Source organism: Oncorhynchus gorbuscha, linkage group LG13, assembly GCF_021184085.1.
Source record: "Oncorhynchus gorbuscha isolate QuinsamMale2020 ecotype Even-year linkage group LG13, OgorEven_v1.0, whole genome shotgun sequence".
Lineage (NCBI taxonomy): Eukaryota > Metazoa > Chordata > Actinopteri > Salmoniformes > Salmonidae > Oncorhynchus > Oncorhynchus gorbuscha.
Window position 1 is genome coordinate 67,367,296 of NC_060185.1, and position 19,946 is coordinate 67,387,241.

At 44.7% G+C, this 19,946-nt stretch overlaps 2 protein-coding genes across 3 annotated transcripts; one reads left to right on the forward strand and one right to left on the reverse strand.

The window, feature by feature from the left end:
• Window positions 1-1,665: 1,665 nt before the first annotated feature.
• On the reverse strand, window positions 1,666-2,988 carry mgst2 (microsomal glutathione S-transferase 2). The gene is made up of 5 exons (XM_046295486.1): window positions 2,588-2,988; window positions 2,330-2,429; window positions 2,174-2,244; window positions 2,001-2,082; window positions 1,666-1,896 (listed from the first exon to the last, which is right to left on the reverse strand). Exons 1-5 carry the CDS (start codon window positions 2,646-2,648, stop codon window positions 1,770-1,772), a joined length of 441 nt encoding a protein of 146 aa, XP_046151442.1. The 5' UTR covers window positions 2,649-2,988; the 3' UTR covers window positions 1,666-1,769.
• Window positions 2,989-10,096: 7,108 nt separating this feature from the next.
• setd7 (SET domain containing 7, histone lysine methyltransferase) lies at window positions 10,097-19,939 on the forward strand. 2 transcript variants are annotated; one of them, XM_046295492.1, is made up of 8 exons: window positions 10,097-10,254; window positions 11,770-11,899; window positions 12,020-12,221; window positions 12,387-12,576; window positions 12,667-12,748; window positions 14,447-14,564; window positions 17,956-18,113; window positions 18,670-19,939. In XM_046295492.1, exons 1-8 carry the CDS (start codon window positions 10,143-10,145, stop codon window positions 18,857-18,859), a joined length of 1,182 nt encoding a protein of 393 aa, XP_046151448.1. In that variant the 5' UTR covers window positions 10,097-10,142; the 3' UTR covers window positions 18,860-19,939. The 2 variants fall into 2 exon arrangements, with proteins under 2 accessions (XP_046151448.1, XP_046151450.1); XM_046295494.1 differs by lacking the exon at window positions 18,670-19,939 and having other exon boundaries at window positions 17,927-18,056.
• Window positions 19,940-19,946: the final 7 nt, after the last annotated feature.

The following is a 19,946-nucleotide window of genomic DNA, read 5'->3' on the forward strand; positions in this document are numbered from 1 at the left end:
TAGACGCCGTTTCAGACAGAGGCCCGCAATTCACGTCACAGTTTTGGAGGGAGTTCTGTCGTTTGATTGGTGCGTCCGTCAGTCTCTCTTCCGGGTTTCATCCCCAGTCTAACGGTCAAGCAGAGAGGGCCAATCAGACGATTGGTCGCATACTACGCAGCCTTTCTTTCAGAAACCCTGCGTCTTGGGCAGAACAGCTCCCCTGGGCAGAATACGCTCACAATTCGCTTCCTTCGTCTGCTACCGGGTTATCTCCGTTTCAGAGTAGTCTGGGTTACCAGCCTCCTCTGTTCTCATCCCAGCTTGCCGAGTCCTGCGTTCCCTCCGCTCAAGCGTTTGTCCAACGTTGTGAGCGCACCTGGAGGAGGGTGAGGTCTGCACTTTGCCGTTACAGGGCACAGACGGTGAGAGCCGCCAATAAACGCAGGATTAAGAGTCCAAGGTATTGTTGCGGCCAGAGAGTGTGGCTTTCCACTCGCAACCTTCCTCTTACGACAGCTTCTCGTAAGTTGACTCCGCGGTTCATTGGTCCGTTCCGTGTCTCCCAGGTCGTCAATCCTGTCGCTGTGCGACTGCTTCTTCCGCGACATCTTCGTCGCGTCCATCCTGTCTTCCATGTCTCTCCTGTGTTAAGCCCTTTCTTCGCACCCCCGTTCGTCTTCCCTCCCCCCCCGTCCTTGTCGAGAGCGCACCTATTTACAAGGTACATAAGATCATGGACATGCGTTCTCGGGGACGGGGTCACCAATACTTAGTGGATTGGGAGGGTTACGGTCCTGAGGAGAGGAGTTGGGTTCCGTCTCGGGACGTGCTGGACCGTTCACTCATCGATGATTTCCTCCGTTGCCGCCAGGATTCCTCCTCGAGTGCGCCAGGAGGCGCTCGGTGAGTGGGGGGTACTGTCATGTTTGTCATTTATTATCATGTCTTGTCCCTGTGCTCCCCATTCTGTTCGTTTCCCTCTGCTGGTCTTATTGGGTTCTTTCCCTCTTTCTATCCCTCTCTCTCCCCCTCTCTCGCTCTCTCTTCTCTCTATCGTTCCGTTCCTGCTCCCAGCTGTTCCGATTCCCCTAATCATCATTTAGTCTTCCCACACCTGTTCCCGATCCTTTCCCCTGATTAGAGTCCCTATTTATTCCTTTGTGTTCCGTTCCTGTCCCGTCGGTTCCTTGTTTAGTATTCACCATGCTGTGATTGCGTTTCGCCCTGTCCTGTCGTGTTTTTGCTGTGATTGTGTATCGCCCTGTCCTGTCGTGTTTTTTGCCTTCATCAGATGCTGCGTGTGAGCAGGTGTCTCTGTCTACTACGGCCTGCGCCTACCCGAAGCGACCTGCAGTCTGTGGCCGCTTCTCCAGTTATTCCCCTCTACAGACTAGAGGATTTCTGTTATTCCCTGTTTGGACTTAAATAAACTCTGTTTCTGTTAAGTCGCTTTTGGGTCCTCTTTCACCTGCATGACAGTTCGAGCATACTTCGATAAATCCAACACCGAATGCACTAAAACTGCCCCTGCAAAGCAATGCTGAAAGGCAAACGCAGCGTTTCATTGGAAATTACTGTAATTCTTGTGTCCCAAAATGCAAAGACTCTTGTCAGTGTTTTCGAAGTGTTACAATATTTGCTATTGCTCTGCTTTGACTTGACAGTTTGACACACTGGAAAAAGCATGGTCAAACATTATTTTTATTTAGGAGTTTCACAATTGTATGGCACAAAACAGAAACGTCACTACCATGGCATTTTCCCTATCCATTTGTTAATATTTATTGCTAATGTGTTACCATCATAGAAACTATTTTGTAAAAGTATTCAAGGAGAATGCCATGAAGAATACCAATGGTGCTCAGCATAGACAAGAAGAATAAGGCACCCAACGTCAGGTAAAACCCAGGCAACCTAGAAATACAAAGAAAGCTGCATTAGAGTCCAGTTCACATATTCATTAACAGGGGAAGGTATGGTACAGATTAAGCCATGTTCACTTTTTCAAGCAATCCTACCTTTTTTTAGTGGACATGACGTATCCACTGAAATACATGTGCCGAGCCACCATATACACAACACCTCCAAGAACAGCAAGCACTAGGAAGACACAAATGTACAGTATGTAAGGGTATTTTATGGTGCAAAATGTAAGGAAAGCTCTAAAACATTCTCAGACATGCAGAATTACCTTCACTGAAGAGCAGTCCAGAAGTCCACAGCACCACTAAGAAGACTGGGTACAACTCAACATTGTTCTGACTAGGGATGCAATAGGACACACACACATCAGAATTGAGTTATGCAGACACAACATTTAATCTAAAATGACGTTTAGAAATCTTACTGTGCCCGGAATGTTCTCTCAAACTCCGGTGGTCCAGTGACAGTGGGTGGCATGACCTTGTGTGTCAGTCTCGCCAGCCCTACCTGTCTCGCCAGGTACCCTGAAGAAGATGCCCCAACAACACTTCAATCTTACAAACTCAAAATGATATATTTACACAATGTAGGCCTTCATGGGTCTGTTCCAATAAGCAGGGTCATAGATATCCGTATAGTCAACCATATTACAGGGTAAGGCCTGAAAGTTTAGTTTGCTTACCCATTTGAAGGGCAGAAAACAGAGACACGGCAGCCAGCAGAACGGGTGTTTCTGTAGTCATGATTTGAGTATAGTTTTAGCCTAAGAGAGATACGGGTTGCCCACTGTTATAACTCAGGGTTGGTTTGAGTAACTTCCTTAGGGAAAGTCAAGTCACACCCATTGTCAACAAGTATGTTCTTGTATTATGAATGCCCCAGAGCAAAATTTCTATAGCCCGCCCATAATATCGAGGAGAAGTTGTTTCAGGAAGCTTGGTGAAAACAGTTGGAAGTCCACTTCTGATAGAAAAAATAAAATATAGTAGACCTATATACAGTACCAGTCAAATGTTTGGACACACCTACTCATTCAAGGATTCTTCTTTATTTTTACTTTTTTCTACATTGCATAATAATAGTGAAGACATCAAAACTATAAAATAACATGTGAAATCATGTAGTAACCAAAAAAGTGTTAAACAAATCAAAATATATGTTATATTTGAGATTCTTCAAAGTAGCCACCCTTTGCCTTGATGACCACTTTGCACACTCTCGCTGGTTCTGTACATTATGCATAATATTCAGTATTATATACAGTATGCAATGCTATAGTCATTCAGTGTAGTAGGCTATATTGTCAGAAGAACTTGGATAATGTTGGAGGTGACATGATGACCTCACTGTGATTTGATGTTCTTTAGATCTTTGCCCATTGACCCCACCGCATGGTTTGGTTGTATAGCGATCGACAGGCACTATGCAGCTCAATATCGGTGATGTCAGAGCATCTTAAATCCAACGTCTGCATTACCATTCAGAATTTGCAGTGATACAGCCCTACAGAAGTCAGGGCATTCATACTTCTTGCGCTTTGAAAAGCAGTGCAGAGCTGTGTGATGGAAGTTGTCAAGGAAGTGAGTTTGTGTTTATACAGGACCTCCCGCCCCCACCTACCATCAACCAATCATGTCAATGCCGCACTATAAAGCAGACATCCGCATTGTTACAAAATTTGAGAGGCGCACGGCGGTGCGGTACAAACCTCAATTTGGCCTGTACGTGCCTCCAGATCCTCCACAATTGCATAACACCATCCTTACGGCACCGCTAACCACATTTTCGGATAAAGCATAAATTAGCTCTTAGCTGATGAAAAGAGAGCTGTTTTTTGGGTAGGGAAGTGGCGTAAAGTGGATGTTCTGTTTGAATCGGATGACGTGTGGAGTGGAGATGAGAGTGAGAATAATTTGATTACAGGGGCGAATGCAAAAAGAAATAAGAGAAGTAAAAGTGGTAGAAAATCCAAATCTAGTTATGAGTTTTTATTGGTTGGAATAACGGTTTGGATCGATTGTGTTACTTTGGAGATCCGTTTGAAGTCTCTATTTTTTGGTGTGTGTTTCTATGGAACAGAACAAGCGTGTTTTGCGGCTCAAGATGTCAGATTGGAATGTGTAGTGTGTGGATCTTCGAAGCAGGGTGTCTATAAAGGGTGTTATCTCTGGGGTGGCGCTAGCAGAATGGCACCGACAGAGATGGTCGCCTCGCTTCGCATTCTTAGGAAACTATGCAGTATTTCGTTTTTTATTTATTTATTATTTCTTACACTGTTACCCCAGGAAATCTTAATTCTTATTACATACAGCCGGGAAGAACTATTGGATATAAGAGCAACGGCAACTTACCAACATTACGACCAGGAATATGACTTTCCCGAAGCGGATCCTCTGTTTGGACCACCACCCAGGACAATGGTTCGGATCACCGTAGGCCACCTAAACAACGGCGCCACAGAATGGGCAGATGGAGCGGTCTTCTGGTCAAGCTCCGTAGATGGGCACATCGCTCACTGCTCCCGAGTATACTACTCGCTAATGTCCAGTCTCTGAATTCTGGATCAATCATTGCTACTCTAACTTCAGTGATGCATACAAAGGCCTCCCTCACCCTCCTTTCGGCAAATCTGACCAGGACTCCATTTTGTTGCCCCCAGCCTACAAACAGAAACTAAAACAGGAAATGCCCTTGCTCAGGTCTGTTCAATGTTGGTACGACCAATCGGATTCCACGCTTCAAGATTGCTTCGATCACTTGGACTGGGATATGTTCTGGATAGCCTCAGACAACAGCATTGATGTATACTCTGATTCGGTGAGCGAGTTTATTAGCAAGTGCATCGTGATGTTGTACCCACAGTGACTATTAAAACCATTGCGTTTAATCATGGCAAGGTGACCGGAAATATGACCAAATAGAAACAGTGTAGCTATTCCCTCCGCAAGGCCATCAAACAAGCTAAGCGTCAGTATAGAGACAAAGTAGAGTCGCTATTCAACTGACCGTAGACACGAGACGTATGTGGCAGGGTCTACAGTCAATCACGGATTACAAAAAGAAAACCAGCCCCATCGCGGACACCGGCATCTTTCTCCCAGACAAACTAAACAGCTTATTTTCTCACTTTGAGGACAATACAGTGCCACTGACATATCCCGCTACCAAAATCTGCGGGCTCTCCTTCACTGCAGCCAATGTGAGTAAAACATTTAAACGTGTTAACCCTCGCAAGGCTGCAGGCCCAGACGGCATCCCTAGCCGCATCCTCAGAGCATGCACTGACCAGCTGGCTGGAGTGTTTACGGACATAGTCTATCTCTCCCTATCCCAGTCTGCTGTCCCAGACGGCATCCCTAGCCGCGTCCTCAGAGCATGCACAGACCAGCTGGCTGGAGTGTTTACGGACATAGTCAATCTCTCCCTATCCCAGTCTGCTGTCCCAGACGGCATCCCTAGCCGCGTCCTCAGAGCATGCACAGACCAGCTGGCTGGAGTGTTTACGGACATAGTCAATCTCTCCCTATCCCAGTCTGCTGTCCCAGACGGCATCCCTAGCCGCGTCCTCAGAGCATGCACTGACCAGCTGGCTGGAGTGTTTACGGACATAGTCTATCTCCTCCTATCCCAGTCTACTGTCCCCACATGCTTCAAGATATCCACCATTGTTCCTGCACCCAAGAAAGCAAAGGTATCTGAACTAAATGACTATCGCCCCATAGCACTCACTTCTGTCATCATGAAGTGCTTTGAGAGACTAGTCAAGGATCATATCACCTCTACCTTACCTGACACCCTAGACCAACTTCAATTTGCTTTCCGCCCCGATAGATCCACAGACGATGCAATCGCCATTGCACTGCACACCGTCCTATCCCATCTGGACAAGAGGAATACCTATGTAAGAAAGCTGTTCATTGACTATAGCTCAGCATTAAACACCATAGTACCTTCCAAGCTCATCATTAAGCTTGAGGCCCTGGGTCTGAACCCCGCCCTGTGCAACTGGGTCCTGGACTTCCTGATGGGCCGGCCACAGGTGATGAAGGTAAGAAAAAACACCTCCACTTCACTGATACTCAACAACGGGGATGCGTGCTCAGCCCTCTTCTGTACTTCCTGTTTAGCCATGACTGCATGGCCTCAAAAGCCTCCAACTCAACCATTAAGTTTGCAGATGACACAACAGTAGTAGGCCTGATTACCAACAATGACGAGACAGCCTACAGGGAGGAGGTGAGGGCCCTGGGAGTGTGGTGCCAGGAAAATAACCTCTCATTCAACGTCAACAAAACAAAGGAGTTGATCATGGACTTCAGGAAACAGCAGCGGGAGCTCCCCCCTATCCACATCGACAGGACCGTAGTGGAGAACATTTACATTACATTTAAGTCATTTAGCAGACGCTCTTATCCAGAGCGACTTACAAATTGGTGCATTCTAGCTAGCAGTGTCTCCTACGTTAAGGACGACAAATAGCTGGCTAGCTAACCTCGGTAAATTAAGATAATCACTCTAAGACTACACACTCTAAACTACACAATTATCTTGGATACGAAGACAGCAGAGACAACTATGTAGCTAGCTAACACTACACTAATCAAGTCGTTCAGTTGAGTGTAATAGTTTCTACAGTGCTGCTATTCGGTAGACGGTGGACGTTTGCTAGCTGGCTAGCTGTTGGGCAGATAGCAGTGTAGACTACGTTAGGACGACGAAATACGATAATTACGCAATTATCTTTGATACAAAGACGGCTATGTAGCTAGCTAAGAAGAAATTGCTAAGATTAGACAAATCAAACCGTTGTACTATAATGAAATGTAATGAAAAGTTATACTACCTGCGGATCGAAATGCGGATGCGACCGGGTTGGAGCGAGAAGATGGAAAGCTCCCAGTTCCTCGGCGTACATATCCTTGACAAACTGAAATGATCCACCCACACAGATAGTGTGGTGAAGAAGGCGCAACAGTACCTCTTCAATCTCAGGAGGCCGCATAAATGTGGCTTGGCACCTAAAACCCTCACAAACTCTTACAGATGCACAATTGAGAGCATCCTTTCGGGCTGTATGGAATCTCCACAACCGCAGGGCTCTCCAGAGGGTGGTGTGGTCTGCCCAACGCATCACCGGTGGCAAACTACCTGCTCTCCAGGACACCTACAGCACCCGATGTCACAGGAGGGCCAAAAATCATCAAGGATAACAACCACCCGAGCCACTGCCTGTTCACCCCGTTATCATCCAGAAGGCGAGGTCTGTACAGGTGCATCAAAGCTGGGACAGACAGACTGAAAATCAGCTTCTATCTCAAGGCCATCAGACTGTTAAATTCTGTTAAATAGCCATCACTAGCAGATTAGAGGCTGCTGCCCTATATACATAGACTTGGAATCCCTGACCACTTTAATAATGGAGCACTACTCACTTTAATAATGTATACATATTTTGCATTACTCTTCTCATATGTATACACTGTCTTCTATCCTATTCTACTGAATCTAAGTCTATGCTGCTCTGACATTGCTCGCCCAATATTTATATATTCTTAATTCCATTTACTTTAGATTTGTGTTTATTGTTGTGAAATTGTTAGATATTGCTGTTAGATATTACTGCACTATTAGAGCTAGAAACCCAAGCATGTCGATACACCTGCAATAACTACTGAACACGTGTATATGACAAATAAAATTTGATTTGGGTTTGATTTGAGAGTCTGAATACTAAAGTAAATGTAATAGTTCCATTTTTTATTTTATACATTAGCAAAAATGTCTATACCTGTTTTTGCTTTGAAATTATATGGTATTGTGTGTGTATATTGAGGGGGAGATATAATCTATTTTAGAATAAGGCTGTAACAAAATGTGAAAAAAGTCAAGGGGTCAGAGTGCAGTCGTGGCCAAATCTTTTGAGAATGACACAAATATTATTTTTCATAGTCTGCTGCCTCAGTTTGTATGATGGCAATTTGCATGTACTCCAGAATGTTATGAAGCGTGATCAGATGAATTGCAATTAATTGCAAAGTCCCTCTTTGCCATGCAAATGAACTAAATCCCCTAAAAACATTTCCACTACATTTCAGCCCTGCCACAAAAGGACCAGCTGACATCATGCCAGTGATTCTCTCATTAACACAGGTGTGAGTGTTGACGAGGACAAGGCTGGAGATCACTCTGTCATGCTGATTGAGTTTGAATAACAGACTAGAAGCTTCAAAAGGAGGATGGTGCTGGGAATCATTGTTCTTCCTCTGTCAACCATGGTTACCTGCAAGGAAACGTGTGCTGTCATCATTGCTTTGCACAAAAAGGGCTTCACAGGCAAGGATATTGCTGCCAGTAAGATTGCACCTAAATCAACCATTTATCGGATCATCAAGAACTTCAAGGAGAGCGGTACAATTGTTGTGAAGAAGGCTTCAGGGCGTCCAAGAAAGTCCAGCAAGCGCCAGGACCGTCTCCCAATGTTGATTCAGCTGCGGAATCGGGGCACCACCAGTACAGAGCTTGCTCGGGAATGGCAGCAGGCAGGTGGGAGTGCATCTGCACGCACAGTGAGGCAAAGACTTTTGGAGGATGGCTTGGTGTCAAGAAGGGCAGCAAAGAAGCCACTTCTCGGCCTCCTGGGTGGCGCAGTGGTTAAGGGCGCTATACTGCAGCGCCAGCTGTGCCATCAGAGACTCTGGGTTCGCGCCCAGGCTCTGTCGTAACCGGCTGCGACCGGGAGGTCCATGGGGCGATGCACAATTGGCCTAGCGTCGTCCGGGTTAGGTTGGTCGGTAGGGATGTCCTTGTCTCATTGTGCACCAGTGACTCCTGTGGCGGGCCGGGTGCAGTGCGCACTAGCCAAGGTTGCCAGGTGCACGGTGTTTCCTCCAACACATTGGTGCGGCTGGCTTCTGGGCGGCTGGCTTCCAGCACTGTGTTAAGAAGCAGTGCGGGGGGCATCTGGAAAAAAAGCTTGTCCGAAGAAGACAAGGTGAGCGCTACCATCAGTCCTGTGTCATGCCAACAGTAAAGCATCCTGAGACCTATGTGAGGTTGCTTCTCAGGGAGTGGGCTCACTCACAATTTTGATTAAGAACACAGCCATGAATAAAGAATGGTACCAACACATCCTCCGAGAGCAACTACTCCCAACCATCCAGGAACAGTTTGGTGATAATGCCTTTTCCAGCATGATGGAGCACCTTGCCATAAGGCAATAACTAAGTGGCTCGGGGAACAAAACATTGATATTTTGGGTTCATGGCCAGGAAACTTCCCATTGAGAACTTGTGGTCAATCTTCAAGTGGCGGATGGACAAACAAAACCCCACCATTTCTGACAAATTCCAAGCATTGATTATGCAAGAATGGGCTGCCATCAGCTGCCATGTGGCCCATGTGGCACAGAAGTTAATTATCAGCATGCCAGGGAGGATTGTAGAGGTCTTGAAAAAGAAGGGTCAACACTGCAAATATTGACTCTTTGCATCAACTTCATGCAATTGCCTTTGACACTTATGAAATGCTTGTAATTATACTTCAGTATTCCATAGTAACATCTGACAAAAATATCTGAAGACACTGAAGCAGAAACTTTGTGACAATTAATATTTGTGTCATTCTCAAAACTTTTGGCCAGGACTGTACTTTACAAATGCACTGGATGTAGACAGGAGAAGTATTATATACCAGCTGAGCCAAAATGCTGCAATTGTGTTGGTAAATATCCACTCAAATTTCTGAAGTGTCCTGTTAGGGAGAAGGAGATGGAGGTGGCAAGAATAAGGGCTGTCCAGAATGTCTCCCACCCGTAGGCATTGAGAAGAGTGGAAGAAAGGCATGAAGTTGAAGAAGTAATAGTAGTAGGAGTAGAGACACAAGATGATGTTCCTTTGTCAACAGAGGGATCCTGACATGTTCCATGTTAATTAAGAAGGTGAACTTTGTTGCGTTTACTTTGGTTATCAACTGCACAGAGCAAACGGAAATTGAATCGGAGAAAATTGTCATGATTGTGAGTGCAATTGAGCGTTTTTTGGGACTTGGGAACTTTTCTGCAGAGGCATTACAAGGAATCTTGTTGATGAATGCTCTGTCTCCCCGCAATGTAATATATTATTTTTGTTTTCTTTCAACACCCGGTACAGTAGGTGGCGGCAATACACCTATATGTGTATTCTGCCATAACACTTTAAAGAAGAAGAAGAAAAGAGCTGAGGGAAGCAGTGTAGTGGTTGATGAAGTGCAGAATATTACAAAATCGACCGCAACCCGTCAATTCTCTGCGTGTGTCATCCACGGAAAGGGCCACTATGGACAGCGATGATGATATGGAAGAAGTCGTTGAAGGTACGGAAAAGGCTGACAAACTTATATGCGTCGTTTTTTGTTACATATTTTCCGGTAAACTCTCCGCATAATATACCATGGACAAATTGATATTATGGTTTTTGACAGGGGTTGTGGGCCCGTCGTGCCCGGGACTTTATTTCCGATGGAAGCCCACTCTTCGGGCGAGCGAGGCAGCAGTAGCGACACAAAACTGGGCTGATGTGCTTTGACACTCGAGTTAAAATGCAGTTAGAAAAAGTATTACATTGTACTGTAAACGATTTGCGTGCGCTCTGGACGCGTAGGCTACGTCGATACGTTCGCCAAAATTGTAGACTTGACCTAAAGTTTGTCATCTTAGGTGCTGCGCTAAATCCGTGACACCTACTAACCGTAGGCCTACTTTCTTTTACATCACACAATTGTTACTTTTAGAACATTTTTGTTATTCACAGCCAACATGTGCTGACGCAGTAACATTGTTTTTAGGGAATATCAGGGGTAATTCGTTATGCATAGGGTCAGACGACCGCGTGCGTGCGAGTTCTTGTACATGTTGACAATTCCATATGTAGCTGCTGGCACCTGGTTACTTATATTTTAGGGTTGAGTTAAACTACAATAATTAAATATAGCAGACAACCGTTAGGTTCGTCTGCAACACCCTCGGAACCAACTAGTCTTAAAGCTCCTACTCCATGGCCCAAATAGTAATTCATATCAGTTGACGTGGTCCTGATCGCTCGCATAAAAAGGGTTCGATGGCATAGGCTACTCATTCAGTTAAAATGATCACAAGAGCAGAGAAAGGCCAGTGCATTTCGCAACCCACACATGATTTACTGCACACACTCTGTAATTGTTTGAAACCTGGACGTTTTACCAAATTTAATAAGGCATGTCTTACCTTGCTTTATGGTAGCCTAGCCAAAATCCGACCATAGTAACGTTGAGGGAATTATTACTCATATGCCATTGAAACCACCATTTCTCTTGGTTTACAAATCAACATTTTTCACTAGCCAGAGGCACAAACCTAGTCATATTATATGACTAGGATTGTGCCTTTGGTTGATGAAAGAAATGTCACTTTGGGAACCAAGAGAAGCAAGGTATAGTATTACCAACCCTGAAGTGGTGCTGCCATGGCACACAAGTGGTCAGGTTGCCCGAATATCATCAGACTTTGATCTGGATCAGGACAGCAAGCACAGCGAAGGGTGCATGTATCATCTGGACTCAGTTTTTCAAAAGTTATCTGGTCGTTTTTGCCAATTGGATAGGATTAAATGCATAGGAATAGAACAGGTGTTCCCATTCAAGTCGACGAGTCATCCATTCTATTTATTCTATGCATTTAATCCTATCTGATAACCTTTGAAAAACTGGGCCCAAACACAGTGAATTGGCAATAATGCAGACTCCTAAATGTGTGTTTCTTTTTCCGAGACGATTTGTAGCAATGGAGGCTGTTGAACTCCAGTGTAAACTGTCTTGTGCCTCTGTCCAATCCTGATGTGTGTGCGTATCCAGGCCCTCTGGATGAGGATGACCAGCCTCACGGGTTCTGTACAGTCACCTTCTCCTCCAGTGATCGCTTTGAAGGACATTTTACACATGGAGAAAAGAATGGGAAGGGCAAGTTCTTCTTTTTCGATGGAAGGTATGACAGAAAAGCATACACAGTCCATTCAAGTGTGACTGATCTCACTCGCTCGGTCAGGCTCTTATCAAGCTACGTTGCCTTGCCTTAATTAACCCTCTCCCTTCCTCCCCTCCACAGCACCTTGGAGGGGTTCTATGTGGACGATGCGTTACAGGGTCAGGGGGTATACTCCTACGAGGATGGAGGGGTCCTCCGTGGGACCTACATGGATGGGGACCTCAACGGCCCTGCACAGGAGTTTGACTCTGAGGGCCGGCTGATGTTTGAAGGCCAGTACAAAGACAACAGCCGCTGTGGGGAGTGTTGGATCTACTACCCTGTGAGTCATCATACTCACCTGTAACTTTATGTTACACTACACAAGTTACATTGAGATGTTATAGGGAGGAGAACCTACCACTAAAGTTGGTTGCTTTTCCATATTCAATAATGAAGAATGAATTGATTGAACACTCAACTAATTGCTGTCTGTGTGTGTGTCCAGGACCGTGGCAGTGTATTTGGGCAGGTGAACGAGGATGGCGAGATGACCGGTAAAGCAGTGGCGTATGTTTACCCTGATGGCCAAACGGCTCTCTACGGGAGCTTCGTGGAGGGGGAGCTGATCGAGGCTCGACTCGCCGCCCTGGTTTCCATGGAGACCACCAGACCACACTTTGACGTTTCATCTGACAGTAAGTGACATGAGACACAGCACAAGTAAACTGGTAGTCAAATATAATGCTATATGGTTTCTAAAATGTCAATTTCCTGTTCTTTCTTAGGCCCTGTGTACTCTTATGATAAATCCACTTCCACCTGTATCGCTACCCACACTCTTCTTCCAGACCCCTATGAAAGCAAAATGTAGGTACAGTGCATTCAGACAGTATTCAAACCCCCCTGACTTTTTCCACATTTTGTTGCATCACAGCCTTATTCTAAAATGTATTAAATAAATAAAAAGTACTCATCAATCTACACAATACCCCACAATGACAAAGTGAAAACAGTAAAAAAAAACATTTTTGCAAATCTCTCTATTTAAATAAATAAATAAATAAATAAAAACTTATTTACAGGTATTCAGACCCTTTGCTATGACATTTGAAATTGACCTCAGGTGCATCCCGTTTCCATTGATCATCCTTGATGTTTCTACAACTTGATTGGAGTCCACCTGTGTTAAATTCAATTAATTGGATATGATTTGGAAAGGCGCACACAGTTGACAGTGCATGTCAGTGCAAAAACCAAGTCATGCGGTCAAAGGAATTTTCCATAAAGCTCCGAGACCGGATCGTGTCGAGGCACAGATCTGGAGAAGGGAAGCAAAAAATGTCTGCAGCATTGAAGGTCCCCAAGAACACATTGGCCTCCATCATTCTGGGCCGGCAGGGCAACCTAGTTGTTAGAGCGGTGGGTTAGTAACCGGAAGGTTGCAAGTTCAAATCCCAGAGCTGACATTCTGTCGTTCTGCCCCTGGACAGGCAGTTAACCCACTGCTCCTAGGCCGTCATTGAAAATAAGAATTTGTTCTTAACTGACTTGCCTAGTAAAAGGTCAAATTTTAAAAAATTCTTAAATGAAAGAAGTTTGGCGCCACGAAGACTCTTCCTAGAGCTGGCCAAACTGAACAATCGGGGGAGAAGAGCCTTGGTCAGGGAGGTGCCCAAGAACCCAAAGGTCACTCTGACAGAGAGTGACCCACTCTGTGGAGATGGGAACCATATCTGCAAAACTCTACCAATCAGGCCTTTATGGTAGTGGCCAGACAGAATCCAAAAGACAGAAGCCAGAAGCCAGAAGCCAAAAGTAACAGCTCGCCTTGAGAAACAAGAGTCTCTGGTCTGATGAAACCAAAATTGAAAACCTTTGCCTGGATGCCAAGCGCCACGTATGGAGGAAACCTGGCACCATCCCTATGGTGAAGCGTAGCCTGATGAAGACAGCTTGGCTGTCGAAACGTTGGTAATTACATTTTTGCATCTGAGCTCCTAGAGTGTGTTGCGGTGACCGCATCATGCTGTGGGGACATTTTTCAAAGCCAGGGACTGGGAGACTAGTCCGGCTCAAGGGAGAGATGAACAGACGAAAGTACAGAGATCCTTGATGAAAACCTACTCCAGAGTGCTCAGGACCTCAGAATGGGCCGACGGTTCACCTTACAACAGGATAACGATCTTAAGCAAAAAGCCAAGACAACGCAGGAGTGGCTTCAAGACAAGTCTCTGAATGTCCTTGAGGGGCCCAGCTGGGCTCCCTATCCAACCTGACAGATTGAGAGGAACTGCAGAGAAGAATTGGAGAAACTCTCCAAATACAGGTGTGCCAAGCTTGTAGCATCATATCCAAGGAGACTCCAGACTGTAATCAATGCCAAAGGTGCTTCAACAAAGTACTGAGTAAAGGGTCTGAATACTTTTGTAAATGATATTTCTGTTTTCCATTTTTAATACATTTGTTTTTGCATAGACTTATCCTATGGGTTTACCTTTGGCTATCGTATAAAAGAGAAGCAGATCTGAAGTCAGTTTTGCAGCTTCATTCCCTGTTGTGTCACAGGGTATTTGTGGCAGACTCGCTGATCTCAGGAGCAGGAGAAGGCTTGTTTGCCAAGATGGATGTTGAGGCCAATGTTGTAATGGCCTTTTACAACGGAGTACGCATCACACACTCAGAGGTAAGAGGGAGACAGAGCTGTGTTTGTGTGTCAAATCAAATGTTACTTGTCACGTGCTTTGTAAACAACAGGTGTAGACCAACATTGAAATGCTTACTTACGGTCCCTTCCCAACAATGTAGGGGGGGGGGGGGGGAAGAGAAATAATAGACCATGTGTAATGATAACTTGGCTATATACATGGGGTACCAGTACCAAGTCAATGTGCAGGGGTACGAGGTAATTGAGATAGATATGTACCGTTGTTCCTCCTTTAAAAGTTGCGAGCGTACACCGTGAGACTTAGGTAATTTGTGGTTTAGTACGGTACTCTGCATCACCACTTCATTGCTCCAGACCAGCGCAATGGGGAGTTAGAGCACTGATTACACTTGAGTGGCGCAACGGTCTAATGCAAGCTGTGTTGCTACAAATACCCGTGCCGGCCTCGACTGGGAGACCAATGAGATGACTAGATTTTTGGTTTCTCTGCCTATAAAATCATTTATAACTATTTCTGTTTAACTGGCTTTATTTACAAATTATTAACAATGTCTCACCCCATGTCCACGAATGGCCTTTTTCTCGCTCATTTTACGTTATTTGAAAATGAAATAATCTCCAAAATATTTAAGGGGCATTGCACTAATAATGGCGCTGACTAGGGAAACGTTCCCGCTGTTCTGTTCTTAGTGCCAGTCTGCATGTTCAAACTAAAACAATGTAACTACACTGCTCAAAAAAATAAAGGGAACACTAAAATAACACATCCTAGATCTGAATGAATTAAATATTCTTATTAAATACTTTTTTCTTTACATAGTTGAATGTGCTGACAACAAAATCACACACAAATTATCAATGGAAATCAAATTTATCAACCCATGGAGGTCTGGATTTGGAGTCTCACTCAAAATTAAAGTGGAAAACCACACTACAGGCTGATCCAGCTCAATTGGAGTCAGGTCTGGGGAACGGGCGGGCCAGTCCATAGCATCAATGCCTTTCTCTTGCAGGAACTGCTGACGCACTCCAGCCACATGTGGTCTAGCATTGTCTTGCATTAGGAGGAACCCAGGGCCAACCGCACCAGCATATGGTCTCACAAGGGGTCTGAGGATCTCATCTCGATACCTAATGGCAGTCAGGGCTGTGCGGCCCCCCAAAGAAATGCCACCCCACACCATGACTGACCCACCGCCAAACCGGTCATGCTGGATGTTGCAGGCAGCAGAATGTTCTCCATGGCGTCTCCAGACTCTGTCACGTGCTCAGTGTGAACCTGCTTTCATCTGTGAAGAGCATAGGGCGCCAGTGGCGAATTTGCCAATCTTGGTGTTCTCTGGAAAATGCCAAACGTCCTGCACGGTGTTGGGCTGTAAGCACAACCCCCACCTGTGGACGTCGGGCCCTCATACCACCCTCATGGAGTCTGTTTCTGACCATTTGAGCAGACACATGCACATTTGTGGCCTGCTGCAGGTCATTTTGCAGGGCTCTGGCAGTGCTCCTCCTGCTCCTCCTTGCACAAAGGCGGAGGTAGCGGTCCTGCTGCTGGGTTGTTGCCCTCCTACGGCCTCCTCCACGTCTCCTGATGTACTGGCCTGTCTCCTGGTAGCGCCTCCATGCTCTAGACACTATGCTGAAATACACAGCAAACCTTCTTGCCACAGCTCGCATTGATGTGCCATCCTGGATGAGCTGCACTACCTGAGCCACTTGTGTGGGTTGTAGACTCCGTCTCATGCTACCACTAGAGTGAAAGCACCGCCAGCATTCAAGTGTCCAAAACATCAGCCAGGATGCATAGGAACTGAGAAGTGGTCTGTGGTCACCACCTGCAGAACAGAACCACTCCTTTTATTGGGGGTGTCTTGCTAATTGCCTATATCAACCTGTTGTCTATTCCATTTGCACAACAGCATGTGAAATTTATTGTCAATCAGTGTTGCTTCCTAAGTGGACAGTTTGATTTCACTTGGAGTTACATTGTTGTTTAAGTGTTCCCTTTTATTTTTTTGAGCAGTGAAATAATGGCATCTTTATGCTTTCATTAATAGAATAATGATAAAAATACTCTGCCATTTAGATTTTTTTATTTAGTTATGGATCCATAACGTTTTACTATGGGAATAAATATCACTGAATTACAGAAATATTCTCATCCTCTATGTAATTGTTGGCGTAGTCACATTTTTCAATATACTGTAGACCTACCATAGGCGACATGAGTCTCAGTGTTGAGTAATGTGCTGTTAAAAGTGGTTTAGGTCTTGTTTATTTAAAGAGCATATTGACGTTAGAAGCAATAGCCTACAACAATTTTTACTACCGTTTCACTCTGCTCTGAGACCAGCAATCAATGAGAATTATTTTCAGTGAATCTCCGTTTGGGTGTTGGTTAGACTAGAATTACAAAATTAGGTTGTAGAAATGTTATGCTCTTAGTGAAACTTTTATTTAACTAGGCAAGTCAGTTAAGAACAAAATCTTCTTTACAAGGACAGGAGAATTGAACCCCGGTCTCCCACAAGCGTGCCCTACCCGCACGACACCGATTCTTTAGCTAAATAGCCCAGTAAAGTACTCCTGACCGTCACATTGTACAGCGCCATATTTTCCGTTCCATCCTAGAAGGTTTTTCTTGGAATAGAAATACCATAATCTAATGAATTAAGCAAGTACCAGTCAAACGTTTGGATACACCTACTCATTCCAGGGTTTTTCTTTAGTTTGACTATTTTCTACATTGTAGAATAATAGGGAAGACATCACAACTATGAAATAACACGTATGGAATCCGTTAAGAACAAATTCTTGTAAATAAGGACAGCCTACTCCTTCCTCCCCGTCGGGGAATTGAACGCCTGTCTCCCGCGTGTCCGCATTCTCTAGTACAGTCATTATTGAAGGCTATCAAATGCTTCTCAAAGATGCCTTCTGGTGGTCAAACTAGCACCAATTAGCATTAATGGTACCAGTGGTTCACACTTAAATAACGTGCCATAGAATTCTGCGGCAACATGCAAGCTGCGCCGCAGCACGCTGCAACTTTTAAAGGAGGAACCACTGTTGGTATGGGTAAAGTCACTAGGCAACAGAATAGAAAATACATAACAGCAAGCAGTGCGTGATGAGTCAAAATAGTTCATGCAAATATGGTCAATGCAGATAGTCTGGCTAGCTATTTGGTTAACTATTTACGTGTGTGTGTGTTCATGCAAAACCAGCTTAAGCTCTAGGCGATGTTATGTAAAATTTTCACAAAGACCAGGTATTGGCAATAATCATTCACATGGCAAACCAAATACTGTGTATATAGATGTCTGTGCTAAACGCAACTTAATTTTCAAATTAAATACTTGTTGTTTTTATTGTTGTTGTTTGTGGTGTTGCCAACGGTGCTTCCCAGGTAGACACGAGGGATTGGTCCCTGAACGGGAATACCATCTCCCTGGATGAGGACACGGTGATCGACGTTCCACAGCCCTTCCACCAGATGGACAGATACTGTGCCTCGCTGGGACACAAGGCCAACCACTCCTTCACCCCAAACTGCAAATACGACCCGTGAGAATAATCCAAGCATAGCAGGAACAAATATGACCCAACTTGAGAGCAACATGATGTTCAGGAGGGTACAATGTTCTGAAGAGTAAAGAGAGAATACATTACATTGCAGATTTTCATACCATTTCTGTACTACACCGGGGTATATGGTGTAACCGAAAGTGCACACAGGGTGTGCTATTAATAATAATTAAACGCACAAAACAATTTCTGCAACAGGGATCTTGAGATTGAATGTCTGCTGTAACCATGAAGCTAGATCTTTACATCTAACCACTTCGCAAGTAAGGTAGCAAACCCAATTCATAGCTGGAGCCCTGTGCTGGATATAATTTATTTCTTAGTTATACTTAACTTATAAGCAGTGGCGTAGCACGCAGCCCCCGTGAGGCGTGGATGCCCCAAACCCACAATGTATTTTTTACAGTATTGAAAATCATACCGTTGGTATAAACGATATATATCGTCCGAGCCTAATGTATTCTGTCCTGTTCTATACTAGTATATGTTGTATTATTAAAAACGCGTCTGTCTGTTGTTCATTTTGTTTTCTCAGATTCGTCCACCCTCGTTTTGGACCCATCAAGTGCGTCCGCACCCTGCAGGCGGTGCAGAGGGATGAGGAGCTGACTGTTGCCTATGGTTACGACCACGAGCCGTCGGGGAAGAGCGGTCCGGAAGCACCAGACTGGTACAAACAGGAACTGCAGGCCTTCCAGCAAAGACAGGCTACCAACGGGCAGTAAAAAAAACGCACTACTACTCCACTCAATCTACCCAAACAACTACTACAATTAAGCATCTACTACTCCAGTCGTAAACTGCTACCCACCTCCCTGCCCTTTGCACAGGAGCAATAAGTCTCAAATAAAATGAATAAATAATTTCAAAATACCGACCCAGTTGGGGCAACTTTCCCTACCTGAACTAATGTTACCCTTACACCCAAACACCCTCTATCTTAACAGTGCTCTCAATGAAGCCCTGTTTCAACCTCCACCTACTCATTGATAACCGCCCTCCTCTAGACTGAACCCCCAGTCTTGCTACGGCTGCTCCTTGAGGACAAATGGCACAGACTCTTTCCAAACATTGAAGGATTGTTCCAGAGCTTGGCAGGTGTGATATGTCGCTTCGTATGATATAGGAATGGGACACCGCTGTCTGTACGTGGGTGAGGATGTTATGGTGCTATGGAGATCGGCACTAACCCGGCCACACTTGCACTTAAACACAGGAACATATGGTTTACGTCAAGAGACCAATCAGATGTAATGTACAAGGTTTACTGCTGTATTTGCTGCTTTGTGAGTCTTGTTCTCCCCAACCTGTCTTTTATACAACCAATGGACATGAACTGGTATGTGGCGTGTCCTTGATATTAGTTTGGTAATTGTGAAGAAGTTAGACCCCTATCCCTTTTACTCTGCTGTGACAGGATGTGTACTGGCTGTTTAAACCCTGTTCCTGTGTCAATCTAAATCGGTTTCAAGACATTGGTGTTGCCAAATAATTTCCCAACATCACCTGAGTATAGTATAAATTAGATTCTAAATGGCCTCTTGTGCCACTTGGAGTAAATTGACATGGTTGGCCTTCTAACCTTTTTTTGACATGCATTAAATACTAACCAATGATGTCTATAGTTATTTAGTTCCATTTATCAACACTTTTCTCACCTTTTGGTTTGTGTTGTTGTCAACTCTGCACATGATTCAGACCAATAAGTGAGCTCATCTTTGGAGACTGCTTCTCTTTTGGATAAAAAGGTAAACTGTGAGGGAATTAGCCCAGACTAAACACAAATAAAGACTACATGAACCATCCCACTGT